Source organism: Ammodytes marinus (genome assembly GCF_949987685.1).
Source record: "Ammodytes marinus genome assembly, chromosome: 20".
NCBI lineage: Eukaryota > Metazoa > Chordata > Actinopteri > Uranoscopiformes > Ammodytidae > Ammodytes > Ammodytes marinus.
This window is the reverse complement of record NC_137224.1, coordinates 19,092,486-19,109,934: the sequence shown is the minus strand read 5'-3', so window position 1 is coordinate 19,109,934 and position 17,449 is coordinate 19,092,486. Positions and strand designations below refer to the sequence as shown.

At 40.0% G+C, this 17,449-nt stretch overlaps 3 protein-coding genes across 4 annotated transcripts; 2 read left to right on the top strand and 1 right to left on the bottom strand.

The window, feature by feature from the left end:
• Positions 1–815: 815 nt before the first annotated feature.
• On the bottom strand, positions 816–8,779 carry plbd1b (phospholipase B domain containing 1b; the record flags this gene model as incomplete). The annotated part of the gene is made up of 11 exons (XM_080049279.1): positions 816–992; positions 2,116–2,222; positions 2,365–2,550; positions 2,663–2,803; positions 3,699–3,899; positions 5,393–5,537; positions 6,457–6,603; positions 6,749–6,890; positions 7,110–7,193; positions 7,913–8,135; positions 8,713–8,779. 11 exons carry the CDS (start codon positions 8,777–8,779, stop codon positions 816–818), a joined length of 1,620 nt encoding a protein of 539 aa, XP_079905405.1.
• A 638-nt stretch (positions 8,780–9,417) lies between these two features.
• Positions 9,418–11,556, top strand: cby1 (chibby 1, beta catenin antagonist). 2 transcript variants are annotated; one of them, XM_080049134.1, is made up of 5 exons: positions 9,418–9,500; positions 9,733–9,831; positions 10,169–10,274; positions 10,442–10,554; positions 11,115–11,556. In XM_080049134.1, the coding sequence occupies exons 1-5, from the start codon at positions 9,495–9,497 to the stop codon at positions 11,193–11,195; spliced, it is 405 nt and encodes a 134-aa protein (XP_079905260.1). In that variant the 5' UTR covers positions 9,418–9,494; the 3' UTR covers positions 11,196–11,556. The 2 variants fall into 2 exon arrangements, with proteins under 2 accessions (XP_079905260.1, XP_079905261.1); XM_080049135.1 differs by having other exon boundaries at positions 9,492–9,588.
• A 543-nt stretch (positions 11,557–12,099) lies between these two features.
• On the top strand, positions 12,100–15,639 carry pdap1a (pdgfa associated protein 1a). The gene is made up of 6 exons (XM_080048916.1): positions 12,100–12,268; positions 13,074–13,156; positions 13,258–13,329; positions 13,576–13,700; positions 13,789–13,940; positions 14,566–15,639. The coding sequence occupies exons 1-6, from the start codon at positions 12,256–12,258 to the stop codon at positions 14,592–14,594; spliced, it is 474 nt and encodes a 157-aa protein (XP_079905042.1). The 5' UTR covers positions 12,100–12,255; the 3' UTR covers positions 14,595–15,639.
• The last annotated feature ends 1,810 nt before the right edge of the window (positions 15,640–17,449 follow it).

The window sequence follows — 17,449 nt, the reverse complement described above, 5'->3', positions numbered from 1 at the left end:
ATGATGATGATGATGATCTGATCAAATCTTTAGAAAGGTGAATTATGGATTTTATTTTGAAAGCAAAATGTTTAGGAAGTCCTGTTCTCTATGGAAAACTTGATAAAGACCAAAGGAACTGGTTCTTGTATATTTTTTAAACTGTTATGACTAGTAAATAAAGGAGAAAACAAAGCACAATTTACAATACATGAATTTTTTATAATTGTTAATATTAACATAAAGTCAGTCAGATATTTGTATTACACACTGTCCAAACCTGAGTAAACATTGCATAGAACTTCAAACAACAGAAACCAAACAAATAAATGAGTAGGCTATTCATAGCAAAATAAAACTGTATTGCATATTTCCGGATGGCTAAAATCCCAAACTTTGTGGAACCCACTTTTACACATTCTATTAAAACACTGCTGATGTTAATTCAGAGTAGGCTACACTGTCATAATTCTGACATTCTTTGATGGATGCAGAGAAATACGTTTTTTGTGACATGTGATTCCAACAGGAAGATCTCACTGTCAAATGGCTGTTGTTCAAAGGAAACGGGCATTTTAGCATGCGGTTAAGTAAATAGTTTAATAACAAACAACTGAGCCGATGTCTGTTTATGTCAGACTGGCATTAAACAGCTTCAAAAAAAAAACTGTCACACTAATTTTAAATTAACCACAAATGGACAATGGACAATGGGAAATGAAGTCAACCAAAACGATCCCATGTCTGTATACAACCCTCCAATGATTAATACAGTAAGTCTGGTTTGAACAGGAATGCATGCCCTGTTCTACCTGGTGTCTTCTGTATCTGTGCTCTCAGGGCCGGTGCAGTGTGGGCCTCATGGTGACGAAGGGAAAGTTGTAAGTGTGTGGGAGACCGTGATGAGTGGAGAGGTTGAAGGATTGCCATGAGAACGGCTGCAGGCCCCCCTGTGTCGTAGGACCGTTAATGGCCTCCGCAGCCAGCTGGACGGCCATCTGGTAATCAGTCACCTGCAGCGGGAGACGGTAACGGTTACAACCGGCCAAACGGAAAGAGTGACTCGCAGGAAGAATGTGAAGGCATTCAATATCACTGAAATATCAAATAGACATAGAAATGTGTGTTGCTATTAATGGAATTTAGGCATTCGAAAAACCCGTAATAGGCTTATAATGTTTGGGTTTGGCCAATGTGGGTTCCATGACAACTGATGATACATTTCAATTTGACCTTTTAAACCTGCAGTGTGTAGAATTTTGGGTTTTATTTCCAAGCAGATTTTGTAGAAAGTAATTATAATATCCATAAGTACATTTAATTTAGTGCATAATAGCTGAAAAAAATGTTTTGAATTATTTTTTTTTCCCTTAGAAAGGGTCTCATATATGTCAATATTTCTGCATATTTTGGACCAAGGCCTAGTGCCGCCATCTTGAAAGTGTCATAGTTGGAATGTCATCAGGTGCATTGTTTGAAATTTAGAATTGTTCTTGTCCTTGAAGGCCACTGTAGCTTCTGTTATTATTCGAAAGGGTTGGGGTTACCCAGGGAGTGTTGCATTCTAGAACTTTCTTGATGATGTCATATTACACACTGCCCCTTTAAAGCTAGCAAAGATTGCTCGAATGGCCCCCAAAACGATGCATCCTAACACCCTTGATGATCCCCAGTCTTTTACTCTAGCGCCTCCATGAGTCTTGTTTCCCTAAGGGATGAATAGTAATAACTGTAATCCCCTGACCTTTGCTCTAGTGCAATCATCAAGTCAATAACCATGTATTAACAAAGGCTTACTGAATTAATGACAATACAACCATCATTCATTTAGCTTAAAGTACAGACTCACAGTAGTCTGTCCTAGTCTTGTTAAACAAAGAATGGATTTCATTGTGAAATGACATAATAAAATGGTTAGGAAATACAAAATGATTGCAGTTTTTAGCACTACATAGCCTACCCCTAATACAGAAAGGACCTGATTGACAGCCGTGACTAGCCAATTACCAGTTTGGAAAAAAGGTGATAATGTGTCAGACAAAAAAGACATAAATACACCTATTTACAATTCTGAATAATAATTTTCAAAAGCACTCCATTAAAAAACAATAATGTATCTTTAGCTTGGCATCGGACCTTAGTGTCATAGCAACCTCCTGGATGTGGTCTCCGTGTCCTCAGGTCGTTACGGCAACAGATGCTTTTACACGGATGGCCCTTAGAGTAGGGGTCTCTCTTGTAGTCTGAAACACAAGCATTCTAACTTTAAAGGCATGTTGCTCAATGTTTGAAAATAGTAACAACAACATCCCGAAATTCTTTTGCCCTTTGAGTTTAGGAGAGGAGCTAAGACCTGATGAATGGGAGAGTTGTGGTTGGACCTACTGTTGTATCTCATGATGTGTTTGAGGGAGCTGATGTCATGCACCTTGGCCTGGTCCCTGCGCAGTATCTTGGCCCGGGGACAGAGGTCATAAGAGAAGTCTTCTCCGTATCTCTTCCACATCACGCCGTAGCCACTCAGGTTGTAGATTTCAACATGAAACGGTATGTTGTACGATGGCCAGTAACCTGCCAAAGGTAGCACACTGAAGGTGGAAGCTGTGCAGACACATTACTAAACTAGTTTTAAAAAAAAATAGGCACACAGACAAAAAAAAACAGACAGGTATTTGTTTCTTACCTCTGCGTAAAGCTTGAGTCTGATCAGAGTGCATCACCTTGGCGGGAAGCTGCTCCACCACAGTCAGAGCTCCGTCCCTGATACTGTGACCCAGAGAAACCCTGCTCAGGTCCACCACCATGTACTGGCTGTTATATGTACCTGAGAGGCAGAAGGGGGAATATGCTCTGCCTCACAAATAGAGTAAATCCTCATGGGGTTTTATCAATATCGTAACGTGATTTCATTTGTCTAATTCATGTTGCATTGCCTCTAGCATGTGACTGATACAGGAATACAATATCATGCACAGTCTCATGTGGAACTAGTGGAAGAAAAGTGGAACAATTCAGGCTCCAGAGGTAGGCTACTCCCCCTCACACAGTCAGCAGTCCCTAACCTAACCCTAATTCAATCAAAAGAACAACACAGACAACAGTTGGACAGGACAGGGAGGAGATTTAGAGCAGAGGCTGCTGGGTGACAAAAAGAGGACTGCTGGTCTCAAGAACACTCTGTCCTGTTCTCCTCTGGCCTCCCATAGCAACATGACTGGAAAGATCAAAGCAGCTGTCCAATTAACACACGCGTGTTGTGCCATTAGAAGGATGGACTGGGTGAAAGTCTCTGTGGAAGCTCGTACTGTGAATCTTTACATAGAGTCACATCAGCATATAAGCTTGGTATTTGTGAACACTTCATAAATGATCCTGCATCCACCTTCACTTTTGCTTAACTGGATCAGTATCCCTGTGGATATGCTCAGCTTGACATATAGAATAAAGTGATCTCCTTCACTCTGATGTTTCTGAACATATCCTGGTAAATAAAACTGGATATGCAGGTTAGAAGAACGTTTCTGCACTAGAAATAAATGGAATCCCTTCATGGGGAGGGGAAACAAAATAATGTTATGAAAGAATTTGGATTGTTCATTTGAATATCTCTATGGTAAAGAGAGTACACAACATCTATGCTTTATCAGGTAGGCCTCCGTCAGCCTGCACACATTAGTGGAGATCTCCTATAGCCTTGACTCTCAGCAACAGGATTTCACCTGAGTTGTATTTGGAGAAGATGTGGGCCCACTCCTCTCCGCTGTGCCCCAGGCTGTTGGCCAGGCGGACCCTCTGCCAGGCCAGCAGGCTGTGAGGGCTGAGCTGGGAGAACAGAGAGACGTTGAACACACCGATGGAGGTCTGGGTCATCAGCAGGCCGCTCCCCAGAAGGTAGAAGTCATCCAGAGACATCAGGAAGCCTGGAGGAGGAGGAGGAGGAGGAGGAGGAGGAGGAGGAGGTAGAAGTGATGGAAGCTGAACAACTTGCATAGCACATAGGTCGTAAAAGACTAGCAAAGGAAAGTACCAAAACTGAAGTACTATTTTTGAGAATTTTAAAAGGTACTTTATTTGGCTATTTCCACATTATTATTTAGTACTTTTTAGTAAATATTATAATGTTTTACTCTTCCACATGTTGTGAGATAAATAATTAGTGGCTGTCATAGCCGATGAGGGTTTTTCAGTCAAAAGAAGTCATCTTGTTTTGGTTCACTCTCACTGATAGAGGCCTCTCTCATGTCAGTCCTGTCAAAAACAGCCACAGTCAAAGCTTTGTTAGCTTAGCATAGCGTAAAGAAAGGAACCGGATAGACAGCTAGCTTTGCTTTGTCTGACATGTCCTTTAACAAAATAGGCATAATGTCTTATTTATAGTGTTTGAGAGGAATTATTATGTGACTGACTGCAAGCTGTTAGCTGTAGATTTAACGGATAGATTTGAGACTGGTCTGGTATTAGTCTCTTGGCAAGAAATAAATGAACAAATCTCCTTTAACACTGAACTATTTCCCTCAGGAAAGGAGTAATAAAAACAGTACAATAAAGACTCCTGCTTCTATTGGACTACTGTTACGGTTGTAACTAGTGGTATGACTACTACACACAGTTAGAAGAAATACCTTTACTTCTTTTAACATTCATGCACCTATTACATAACCATGACTTATATTACTGATAATTCTGCTGCTGATACTATTAATAATTAATTGGCAATACTGCAGCTGTTATCAATAATAAAGACCTAAGATGCTTCTACTGGGACGTAAAGTATTTATATTGCTCCTCTTCTTGTGTTGTCCTCTGTATTCCATCTCTCTATTTTAATATAGCGATATCGTTGGCCTGCTCTCTAAAAATAGTCTTATAAAGCCACTTGTGTTCTGATAGCAATGGAGCCCGTGAGAGGATTTTTATGGCCTCGACCACTCTGCAAATCTTTGGCCACAAAAATGACTCAGCCTCCCTGCTCTGACTTGACAAAGAGTGAATACATTTCACCATGGCTCTGTTTTTTTGGTGCACACACACACTGCAGTGGCTGTTTCCTACTCACTGGCTAAGCTGTGTGCTTAGCTGAAGAATTACTCTCAGTAGAGAATGTTCATTGAGGATTTGGGTTAAGTCCTCGATGTCAGCTTTTATATATTTTTTTTTTCAAGATGAAAACGAAACCGTGCGGATTAAGGACAAGCTGGTCACCTCGGCTGTGGGCTTTGACAATAAAGCTGCAATGTACTGTAACAAATTCAGTTTCTTCTTCAAGCTGTGAGTCTCACTTTTGTCAAACTAACTCACAGTCCTTTTAGGGGAAAGTGTGTGTGTGTGTGTGTGTGTGTGTGTGTGTGTGTGTGTGCGTGCGTGCGTGCGTGCGTGCGTGCGTGCGTGCGTGCGTGTGTGTGTGTGCGCGCACCAGGGTAGCTGCTGAACGACATCTTTCCAGTGGAGGTGTGTGTGTCAGACACTCTGAAGTCCCAGTGTTTATAGATGCGCATGGTGGCGGCATAAGTGTACCAGCTGGAGTGGCCAAAGAGCAGGTTCTCAAATCCTGGCAGCACCTTCGGCAAAGAGAAGGCAAAGAATGGGCTGCGGTGAGGGACAAAAAGTTGTTTGTACTGTTCGGGCATGTGTGCTATATTTGACAGGAAAATAATCACTTGTACACTGTAATCTGTAATAATTACAATTTAGTAATCTCTAAACTTTTCATCTAGCACCGTCATCAGGTCATACTTTGGATTCGTCCCAACATCAGCATGTTAGCATTGTCATTGTGAGAGACATGCTGCCCTGCTCTCTTTAGCATTCAGCTCAAAGAACAACTGTGCCTATATATTTGCCCCACAGTGTCACTTGCTTGGCTGTATAGATTCTCAGTCTTGTTTGTACTTAACTTATTTTTGTTGTTATTATTATTATTAGGCAGAAAGACTGTTTGAATCCATATGCAAGGCGGTGGACCTTGGCCCTTTGAACAACCATAAGACATAGTCATGTCACGTTTTGATTTTCCTTTATAATTTTTTTCAAATTCCACAGCAGAATCTGATGACCTTTTGAATATTTCGATGTGAATGTCACAACTTTAGTAAAGCAACTCAGATAAGCAGATACAAACTATATTCAATGACTAAGAAACATTTTATTTACACTGGATAATAAGTAATTGTTTAAAAATAATGAATAGCAGCAATAGCAACATAAAGGTTCCTGTCATTAAATGAGAAAATAAATAAATTAGAACCTAATGATTTAGGATTTCCCTCACTCTGTCTCCTCTTTTTATTTGCCCTTTGTCTTTGTTGCCTGGTCAGTGCAACAGAAAAAAAACCCAAATAGCCTTTTCCTCTTTAAGTGACGCACTTTAGAAGTGGAAGCCCCCCAATGCATTAGTCCCGACAATAAAACTAAATGAGCCTTCTTTGAGGGCCTTCAAAGTGCTCCCTCACATCCTGAGCCAAATGAGCTGGGCCTGACCTTGATGAGGGCCGTGCAGTGGCCCATTCCTGGCATCCTGAAGGCACCGGCCCCCGTGGAGGAGTTGGAGCGAGGTGTCAGGGCTGGGACCAGGTCCAGGAGGTCACCCACACCATTCAGGAACTGCAAGGCAAACGCTGACAGAGGCTGGACAGGGAGGGAGGGAGAGAGAGAGAGAGAGAGAGAGAGAGAGAGAGAGAGAGAGAGAGCAGCAGCAGCAGAGGTGAATGAAAAGATACTGTGACAACCACCCCTCGCCATCTCTCCAACACACATTCACACACACACACACCTCTCTGTGTTTGCTTTTGGCCCACCGCGCAGCTCCGGCCTGGAGCCCGTCCAGCTGAGCCAGGATCAGTCCCAGATGCCTCCACAGGGGGTCGCTGTGTCTCCTCAGCTTCACCTGCTCTCTGGCCCACTGCTCCTGTTTGCTGTGGGGGTCATTGAGAGATCTTTGGGATGTTTTTTTTATTACTAACTAATACATTTCTTCTCAAATGTTTTACTGGCCGTCACTCTGTAGCTAATCATCTGTTTTCATAAGAGCAGACAATACAAAGCCATGCACTCTAAAACCATTTTCTGACCAATAGTTGTAGGTTTGATCTTAGAGAGACCTGTGAGCGTGAACAAAGAGCAAGACTGTATACCTTAAAAACCTTCTCAGGGGATTCAAAACCTTGACGTCTTTTATGAATTGAGGATACAAGTTGGAGTAATGGTCGAACATCTGTCTGCAGAGGAGGAATAAAAACAGTGGATATGGAAGTAAACACAGTCCCAACAGTTACATTTATGCATTGCTGGAATGTAACAAAGAACATTTACACAAGTATCGTACTTAATTACAAATTCAGCGTACTTACTGAAGTATTTTCCTTTTTATTCAACCTCATAATTTACTATCCACCACATCTCATTGGCAAATACATTTCTGATTAATTGAAGGATTAACTGCTCCTTTTCGGGTTTATAAAATTCTACTTCTTAGACTTAAACTATTTAAGACTACTTGGATCAGCTGGAAAATGTAAAGTCACAAAGCTGAACAAATGGCTGCATTTCTGATCTCATTAAAAAAAAGTGGAATCTTTAGAGATATGTGGTTTTCACAAAACGGCAATACAAGGGCAATACATATGATGCTTTGCTGCATTAATCCAATCAATGTAACCAAACTCAGCAAAAACAAAAAAAGAACACAAAAGATATTTCAGTCCCACATTATGCAATAAGGATTGGGGATTTCTTTAACGTGAAGACATAAGACATCTGACACATGTGCAAAGGCCTTCTAAGTTTTTTTTTATTATGAGCATTCACATAATTAGTATTCAGTGTAATTCATCCATTGACAGTGAACTAGTGACTGACTGTGGACTGAAGAGTTTCAGTTTGAGATATTTTTATACAAATCCAAACTAATATTCAACATAAGAGCCGTGCCACTCACCCAGCAGTGAGATAACCCTCCAGGTAGCCGGCCAGGAAGAAGGTGGTCTCGTCTGACTGTGAGATGGCTCCATGACCTGCGCACACCTCCAAGACGCCCCATCCGGACAGGAGCAGGGTGTCGTTGAAGTATCCGTAGGCTCCCCCATCCACCTCCATCACCCCCTCCTTCAGGGTTACACTTTTCTGGGCAGCATCCCAGTACACGGTGGCCTCTCGGAGCTCTACCATTGTAGGAGGATGGACAGGGTTACAGGGTTGAGGTTGGATAACACACATTATGTAAGATAATGTCACGACACAAATAAAGAATGAACTAGATTATTTATTTTTTTCCATTTTCTTGCTTGGCTGGTTACCATTAAAATGAATATCAATTTGATATGCAGGCTGAATATAAAATACAGGCTATCGTTAAGATTTGCACAAGCATGGAAACATACAAGGGCTTCTCAGAGTAAACATAGGAAACATAAAAGGATAAAAAGAGAATTATGTTATATTTTAATAGTTGGTTTCAAGATGATTTCAAGACCATTATCCAATCGTAATTGTTTTTATTTAAATGGTCATGTGTGTAAAATAGAATATAGAGTCCAATAGAACATACACAATATAATAAAAGAATGAGCATTATTTAAAGCTAACATAGAAGTGCAACCTTGAACTGTATGTTTGCTTTACTTATGTTAAAAAACACATTTTAGATTTTCAACCGATTTAACTGAAGAATATGGCTAGTGGATTCAAAATGAATTTCCATCATTCAGCCCTAGGACACACCATGCCACCGCTACTCACGGTAAGTTTGCACTGATACAGCCAAATAGCTCAGCAGTGCCCACAGTTTGATACTCATCTTCTCCATGGCAGCTGGTATTTCCTTGCGATGATAAGTCGCGTTGGTCCAGATACTTTTAAATGCTTTCTAATATCACCATTAATCAACTATACAATAACAATCCATCCATCGACTTGTCTTTAGCAGAGAAAAAGTATCCACCCCAGATGGGACTCGAACCCACAATCCCTGGCTTAGGAGGCCAGTGCCTTATCCATTAGGCCACTGGGGCGTGTGTGGTAGGTGGGTGTGGCCAAACATATTTATATACGGACTACAGGACCCGTTTCAATCGGTTTCAATTTGATTTTAATTATGGTAGTCGAAGCTTCATTTTTTGAAAGTTCTGTGTTGGTCCGCTGGTTTCTTTTTTATTATTTGCCTGAATAAACAACTTGACGTAAACTCTGGTAAAGGCCATGTGACGCGATCACCATGGTGATGCGCTTACCTTTCATGGATGGTTCCATCGACTCCCAAAAATAGGGGTGTTTATGTTATCCTAAAAGCGACTTTGACTATTACAATTCGCAAACAGCGCCCTATGGAGATCATTCAAGCACATGGTTACAGTTTATATTAATTAAAATAGCTACTGTTGTTAAATCCTTTACAATTGTTATCGAAACCTTGCAATATGTTAATGGTGGATGTAACTTCCACACATGCGCAGTAGCAAGGATGGTTTTGCTTGGAGAGAACACAATCTCAACCACGTTAGGACTTTAAATAAATAGGCTGTATGGAGGTAAATATATAAAAACTATTTATGTTCAGTGACACAACAACTACTAACCCACCTGTGAGGCAGTCGGCAGGTTCATTAAAAAAGTCAGGTATGAGTAGTACTCACACCTAGCGAACATTAGCCACCTAGCATTAGCTCAGCAACAAACCGTTAGCAACGATAAACAAACACTCCCGATGCTGCTATGTAGACTATACTAATGTTGCCATTCGGTTTACCATCTTTTACACAGGGCCTTAAAAAATCACTGAAGATGCCGCTTTTTGGAAATACATTCAGTCCGAAGAAGACTCCACCTCGCAAATCTGCATCCTTGTCTAGCCTTCACACGGTGAGTTTACAAGATTGACTGCACTTTCTGCGTTATTGTTTTAAGTGCCCTGATGGGTAAGTTCAAATGAGACCAATACCTTGACAGTTATTAACCCCTTATTAAATCCTTATTGAAGATACTTTTTTAAACATTATTTGATTCCATATTCAAGACTTTTAATAATAGTGCTGACGAGAGACAGAGATGGGAATGACATGCAGAGAACGACCACAGGTCGGATTCGAACCGGGTCTGCTGCGAGGCTCCAGCCTGACATTCTTGTTAGCTTATGTGTATACTGATGTAGGCCTATGTTATTTTTTTTAATTGTTTTGTACCTTCTCATGTCTCTCAGTTGGATCGTTCAACAAGAGAAGTAGAGTTGGGCATTGAGTATGGGCCTCCTGTGATGAACATTGGGGGTCAGAATTGGAAATTTGAAGATGGACAGTGGATATCAGGTAAGAACTCAACAATGCTGCATAAATACATACCTCGGTGGATGCTTCAAGTGCAAAAAAGCATACATTTATTTTGTTTTTCATTGCATTATTTGCCATTGCTGCTTTATCACTTTTAGTCTCAGCGTGGCAGTCAACATTAATTCTTGTTTTATTTATTTGACCAGAATCTGGTGGGAATGCCTCTGGTAAAGAACTGCAGCGGCTTACGAAAAGAAATGGTCAGCTGGAGGAAGAAAACAACATGCTTAAACTCAAGATTGAAATCCTCATGGACATGGTAAGATGCTCAAACATGTAAAAGATTCAATATGTGTCTGAGGTTGGAAAGTTCAGTCCATAACCCTGCATGCAATATAGATTTAAACAGATTTTAATGAAACTCATAACACATTTACTTACCATTTCCAATGCTGCACCTATTTATAATGTTATCCACTCAAAACTCATAATATACATCTGTACATATATTTATAGATATTTATTTTATTCAACATCTATTCCATGTACATTATCCTATTTCATTAGTTATTTAAAATTGTATTTCCATGTACAGTATTCTATTTTGTCTAAATTAAATTTATTTTGCATTCTACCTTATATTTATATGTTGCACCTTATTACGTTATGTTTTGTGTTAATTTAAGTCTCAGATTCCTCTCTTCACGTGTTTGTTTCTCTTACACGCTTTCTTTTTTTTATTGCATTGTTAAAGGGATCCTGAGACTCAAAAATGTCTATGCCAATGACTGCTGCTGTAATTGTTGTGCATATGACAAATAAACCATCTTGAATCAATGGTGTATGTACCAAAACTGAAATGTAATCTTTCTTTTGTAGTTGACGGAGACTACCGTAGAATTCCACCTGATGGAGAAAGAAGTTGAAGATGTAAAGACTCAGCATCGAAGGAAAAAATGACAATTCTTCACTGATGCCCTAATCATGTCCTTTCAGTGGAAAAAAATTGTTGATATAAAAAAAAATGTAAATGTTTTTTTGCTCATACTTTTTTCTCATAATGAGGACCCATGTGTTCTGATAGCCGGCTTGTGCTTATTGTAAAAGCAAGTACTGCTGAATCAGATTGACTGACTTGATTTGTATTTGTTCTGTCCAAACATTTGTTTATTCATCATGAATCTGCAACAACTGTGAACATCTTTGTTCAATACCCAGAATATTTTCTACTTCTTTTACCTCTATATGACAAGTATATGCTGACAGTTTCTTTTTAAGACTTTTTGAATTTACTGTATTTTCTAATCAGATTAAAATCAAATCCAACACATGGAATTCATTGTGAGAGTGTTACTCACCCCGTACTGCATAAAGACTTGAGTTGCAACCAGTGACACATTCATAGTTAAACATAGATAAGCAAAACGCATTTAGTACATAGGCCTACATAAATTATACGATCCCGAAAATGTAATCAATGTTCTTATGATTCATTGTATACCAACCGGGATAGAACATCTTGTGTTTTTCACAAATGTTCCTTTTACCCAGTAATGTTGCTAATAATCCTGATGATGAGGTTGATGATAATTTTAGAACTGGTGAAATACCGTTTGGGATTGTTTTATGTTTTGGTAAGATATATGAAATGTGATCATCCTGACGTAGAAATTATAATGACAATATCCCTTGCCTTGTATAACAATCAGTTCAGTCCTCCTGTCAATGAAAGGTACAGCTCTTTAAAGAGATAGTACTACTTCTGTTCGCTGATTGGGGGATGCACATGTCAGTCACACGCTCAGCGCAGCGGTTGGTTGAAGGGTCCAAACTGCGCAGGCGCCTGTTGTTAGTGAATGCAGCTTTTTCGACGCACGAGCTGAAGTCAGCGGGAGAGACGAAGTAGTTTCGAGCATATTTTTCCCTAAGCACTTTTAACCGCCTGCGCTGCCTCTATCACCGTCAGATTATTCTGCCAAAAAGTAGCGGACTTCATTTTCTATAAACTCCACTTTTAATAATGCCTCGAGGCGGTGAGTATTGTTATTGAAGTCCATGTTGAATGCTAATGTCCAGTAAGCTAAGTCGAGCTAGCGACTGTTAGCCAAAGTAGAACGTGAATCCCCATTAAACACTCACATGCTTAGCTCTTAGCATGCTAACCGGTTAGCAGTTTGTTTTTGCGGGTATGAGCGATTTAGAACAGACAGCAAATGTTCCACAGGGGACTTTATAAAGTCTTCACGTGAGCAGTTACCGACCGTTGGTTATTTAGTTTCTATAACGGCTTTGATAGCAAGACCGTTTTGCTATTTGTGATTAACGGTCGGTACCATCGACACAATGGACCGCTTGGGCTCGCGTAAACATATGAATTTACAGTCATTATAATCTCTGGGAGATGGCAATTAGTATTACCAGTGACTGAACGAGTGCGATGTGTAACACTCACTAGCCGTGACGTCAGCCGTTGACGGGAGTGTGATCAAACTATTCAAACAGCTACACCTGCACCAGCCAATCTCATTTAGTGTTGCATCACTACGAACTCTTGAATTTTGAAAATGACCAAAGTGTCTAGTCCAGGCTTCACAGTATCAATAACAAGATTTAACAAGGCAGTAGTTATTCTTAGTCCAATATTCTAATAATATTTTAATAATAATAATGGCATTGTATCATTTGTTGCTGTTGTGTGGATGAAGCATGAGCATAAATGTGTCCCAGTGCTGAAAATGATTCAGTAAACTTTGTAGCATACTATTGGAATGACAAACTTCAAAAGCATTTGGATACAGTTGATTGTGTCAGTGACAACTTGTGGCAACTGTGTTACAGGAAAGAAGGGCCACAAAGGCAGAGGGAAGCAATTCAGCAACCCCGATGAGATCGACCGACAGATGAAAGCCCAGAGAGAGCTGGTGAGTGGAAGACCATTTTGCCGCAGACATTGGAGTTTATCTTCAAACCAGGTCATCTGATGTGACTGTTTCTTTGTGTGTGTGTGTGTGTGTGTTCACAGGAGGCTAAGGGTGGCGTGGAGAAGAGCTCTTCAGAGTCTGAGGAGGAGAGCAGCAGCGACGAAGACAATGATGTGAGTGAGGGCTGGGTCGTAATGTCAAGTGTGAAACGACTTGGTCTAGAACTACTTATTAATTTAACATTTATTTCAATAGTGTTCAGGTGGTTTTCAGGACTTGTGATTATCTTTGTAATTTAGCAGCCACGGTTAGCTTGTAGACAAACATGCTTTCAGCTGCTGACATTATTTACCAGTTCTGTTCTGGTGTGTTCCCTCTTCACTGGTGTTAAAAGGTGTTTTTTTCTTTTTTGCACACAGTCAAAGAAGAAATGTGGAGTGGAGGGGCTTATAGAGATCGAGAATCCCAACCGTGTGTCGCAGAAGAACAAGAAGGTGACGGAATTAGACGTCAGTGCTCCCAGAGAGCTGTCTCGCAGGGAGAGGTAGGTGTCACACACTTTTGTGTTTGTGCTTTTGTTTGAAGGGGAATGAATATAAGTGTATCTGATGAGTCTGCCTTCCTTTTGTCAGAGAGGAGATAGAGAAGCAGAAATCAAAGGAACGCTACATGAAGCTCCACCTGGAGGGCAAGACTGACCAGGCCAAGGCAGACCTGGCCAGACTGGCCATCATCAAGAAACAGAGGGAGGACGCTGCAAAGAAGAGAGACGAACTCAAGAAAGGTGAGATAACACACATGAACAGTTGACACTCGGAACACTTCTTTTTCATTTCAAACTTTGCTCTAGCTTTGTGGAAAATGATGAGTTATTACAAACACAATCGTTTCTTTCTTTTAAAAAAACTTCTTAATATTCTCATCACTTCTGACTCTTTCTGCCCGTCTTTTATTTAGGGGCGAGGTCACTGCTAAACTAAACTCAGCTTGTGTGAGCGCTAGTCTCGCAAAGCCAGACCAAACTACAGCAAGTAGTATGGTCTGGAAGCACTCCGTTTAGAGCCGTCTATTCGGGGGGAAACTGGGCTGGCCTGTTTTTATTTCTTTAAACCAATCACAATCATCTACGGCGGGGCTAACCCCGGGAAGCAGCCAATGGAGGCGTAGCGTTGTTTGCCGACGCCAGCGCTTAATAGACGCTGGCTGAAGTGGTCAAGCCAGACTATGTGAGCGCTGACTGTAGATAAGGCAAGGGGCCTTAGCGTCCATCTGCATCAATAGAGTGGAAGCATCCAGGGTGCTTTTAATCAGTTATCACAAGTATTTTTAAGGGACCCTTTTTGCCATTTTTAAACTCAAACCCTTACACCATTCTCTCTGTTGCTTCTTATTTTGAACCTGATTTAAAGATGCTGACGACAGCAAAGGAAAGCGCTAGTCCTCCGTTGGAGCGCTTGGACTTGCACTTCAGTCTGGGAGGGATGGAGAGAGAAGGAGGAGGACGGGATCAGATCAGGAGTGCTCCAGATGTCCTGTCCCTCATTTCAAATAGGAGTGGCGTGGGTCTTTGATGGTGAGGTTTGGACAGGGAAAAAGCGTGTGGAGCAAAGCGCGATGGAGAGGATTGCAACATTTGGGATGCCTTCCAGATCACCTGACAGGCGCATGGTTTTCCAAATGATTCAACGCCTCTTTACTCTTAACTCCACCCACCAAGGTTTTAATTCTGAAGCTGCTCTCAAGTTATTTCTTTTTCGATTGATACATCTTTACAAAGTTACCTAAATACAAGTTTATTTAATGACTGGACGGATAATACGGTGAGCGTGCATGGGGGAATTTTTTTTTGGTGCTTTACTTTTCATTTATCTCGCCGGTTTTCTCTCGGTACTGGATGAAGAAAAGAACACTATTCAGAGGTTAAACTGATATATAGGAACTATACGATGTAGTTTAGTAATTGTGAATATGTTGCACAACACATTGGTATACTTTTCTAAAAGATTTTACTTTTTTTTTTTTCACCAACCAAACATGATTCGAATATTGGCCTTTTTCTATTCTATTTTTTTTCTTCTGTTTCTACTGATGATTTAGCCTTGTTTTGAGCCCCTTTCCCCCTTACAATCCTCCTACCATGGCACGTCTAGAAAAAAATCTATTTAGCTCTTTCTTTTTCATGGCTCCTTTCCTCAAATGTACAGTTTGCTCACTTAATTCATCTTATTTCCGTCAGTTCAAAAGTGTTTCAAAATGTTTTGTACTCCTTTGCTCAAAGCACTTGGAATATTACTTGAATTGCCTATGATAAGCATTTTTAAGTTGTTGAAGATCAGTACTGGATAGCATTGTCTTAAACTGCCTCAGTAACTGTGGCCCTGCCCTGGTTCTAAGCGATTGTGTCTTTTGTTGCCTTTTTTCAAAGTTTACACAAGACCAGTTCACTGTCTTTCTCCTGTAATTAAAGTGCTACAAAGAACCTAGACTGAGTTAGTTTGTGAAAACAATTACACAGAAGTACATCATAAGCTGGCAACCCAATATATGGGGGCTTTTGGAAAAGCCTTCACAGGAAAACGGTGTTCCCTATAATATGGAAGTGGATATCAAAACAAACAGTCGAAACCACCAAGTGTGAGAAATGTAGCCACAGCATAAAAATGATTTCCTCATGTTTTCCATCATGTTTTTGAAGGCATTTTAAAATAAATAAATTCATTAATAAATATCTGTTGTATTTTCTTTTATATTTAAATTATAAATGTTACACTCCTTCGTTTGAAAGTGATCCTTTGGCAGCAGACGCAGGTTTACGCTGTGTATCAAAAACATCTTAATCGCAGTCGAATTCACAAACAGAGTTGCAACATGATCGAATGATGCATCTTAAAAACAGGCTTATTGTACATTTCTTGTATTGTGCATGTTACTGTTGCCACCACTAGACTGCAGCATCTGACTAGCACCACACAACTTCCACCTGAGCAGCTTTGTCCAGCTGCTGATGCACTGCCAAAATGATTAGCAATGCAATGGAGTTGAAGATTTGCAGATATCCAAAGAGGACATTTATACAGAAAATCAGATTTTGAAAAAATAACTTAACCTTAAATTAAGATTACAAATCCTTAACCGTGGGACATGCAGGTGTCCTCATGAATCCTCAGAGCCATTAGTTGTACCGTTCACTATAATGTTTCAGGGTTTAGTTTGATAAGTCAATGAGGTTATCAGGTGAGCTCCTCCCATCACATCCCAGGTGTTAAACTGTATTTTACATAGTATAATAATGACTTGTTCGTCACATATTCAATATGTGTAGTGAATGTGTGCTAAAAGTCTTAAGGGGTTGTTTTTTTAAATTTTCATTTTCTAAAGTGTTTAATGTCATTTTCATATAACAAGTCTTCCCAACCATTTAAGTCTTGGTTTGTTAATCAAGACGTCCAGGGCAAAGCTACTGATTTGCTACTCACGCAATTATACTGTGCAACAGCCAATCACATCACTAGCTCTGCTCTGTTTAACTCCACTGAGCTTTACAGCAGCGTTTAAGCTCGTTGTTTTAGTTTTCTGGCCCAAACTGTAGCCTACCGTTTTGGGTCATTATCACCGCTCTCAAATGGGTTATTTGGTTCACAGCAGGCAGTTGCTCAGCGAAGGAAAATAACTTAATAACTGACAGCATAAAAGTCAACGATTAGCTTCTGAACATAGAGCATTTTGAAGCTAAAGAGATGCAATTATCACCCAGGAGTTGGTTAGGACCAAAAAGTAAATATTGGACATTAATTCATAAGTTGACAAGAATCATAATTCCATGAATTAATGGTAAAGTTGCTCAATATCCCAGGCTAACCATCTTCTTATTTATTCTTGATTTTGCAGCTTGTTTCTGCTGGCCTCATGTGGCAAACAAATATGTTACTACCTTACTATGGTTACTACCATGGTTATAAATAACCGTGGACTTAAATGCAGTGGTAAAAGTAGACACGTCATGAAAGAATAAAGCTATGTTGAAAAGGTCTAAGTTCAACAAGAAATTTGAGTCTTGAGAATAGCTACATTGAAAAATCATAATTTTCAAAAAATTACTGACAAAAAAAAGTTAAAAAAAAAGAAATGAGTAGTTTCCTCTTTTGTCCTTCTCACTTCCTTGTTACTCTTTAGCACATTCTGTCAGTATTTACAGAAGTGCGCACTAACCGCAGCCTGTCAGAAGAACTTTTACAGAGCATAAGCATTATTACTTATTTTTAGATACTATCTATGATTATTACTGCAGTGAAA

Coding starts and splice junctions, on each gene's coding strand:
- cby1 (XM_080049134.1), top strand. Junction 9,832..10,168: donor CCTTGTCTAGCCTTCACACG/GTGAGTTTACAA, acceptor CATGTCTCTCAG/TTGGATCGTTCAACAAGAGA. Junction 10,555..11,114: donor TTGAAATCCTCATGGACATG/GTAAGATGCTCA, acceptor TTTCTTTTGTAG/TTGACGGAGACTACCGTAGA.
- pdap1a (XM_080048916.1), top strand. Junction 13,330..13,575: donor GCAGCGACGAAGACAATGAT/GTGAGTGAGGGC, acceptor TTTTGCACACAG/TCAAAGAAGAAATGTGGAGT. Junction 13,941..14,565: donor GAGAGACGAACTCAAGAAAG/GTGAGATAACAC, acceptor CCTGATTTAAAG/ATGCTGACGACAGCAAAGGA.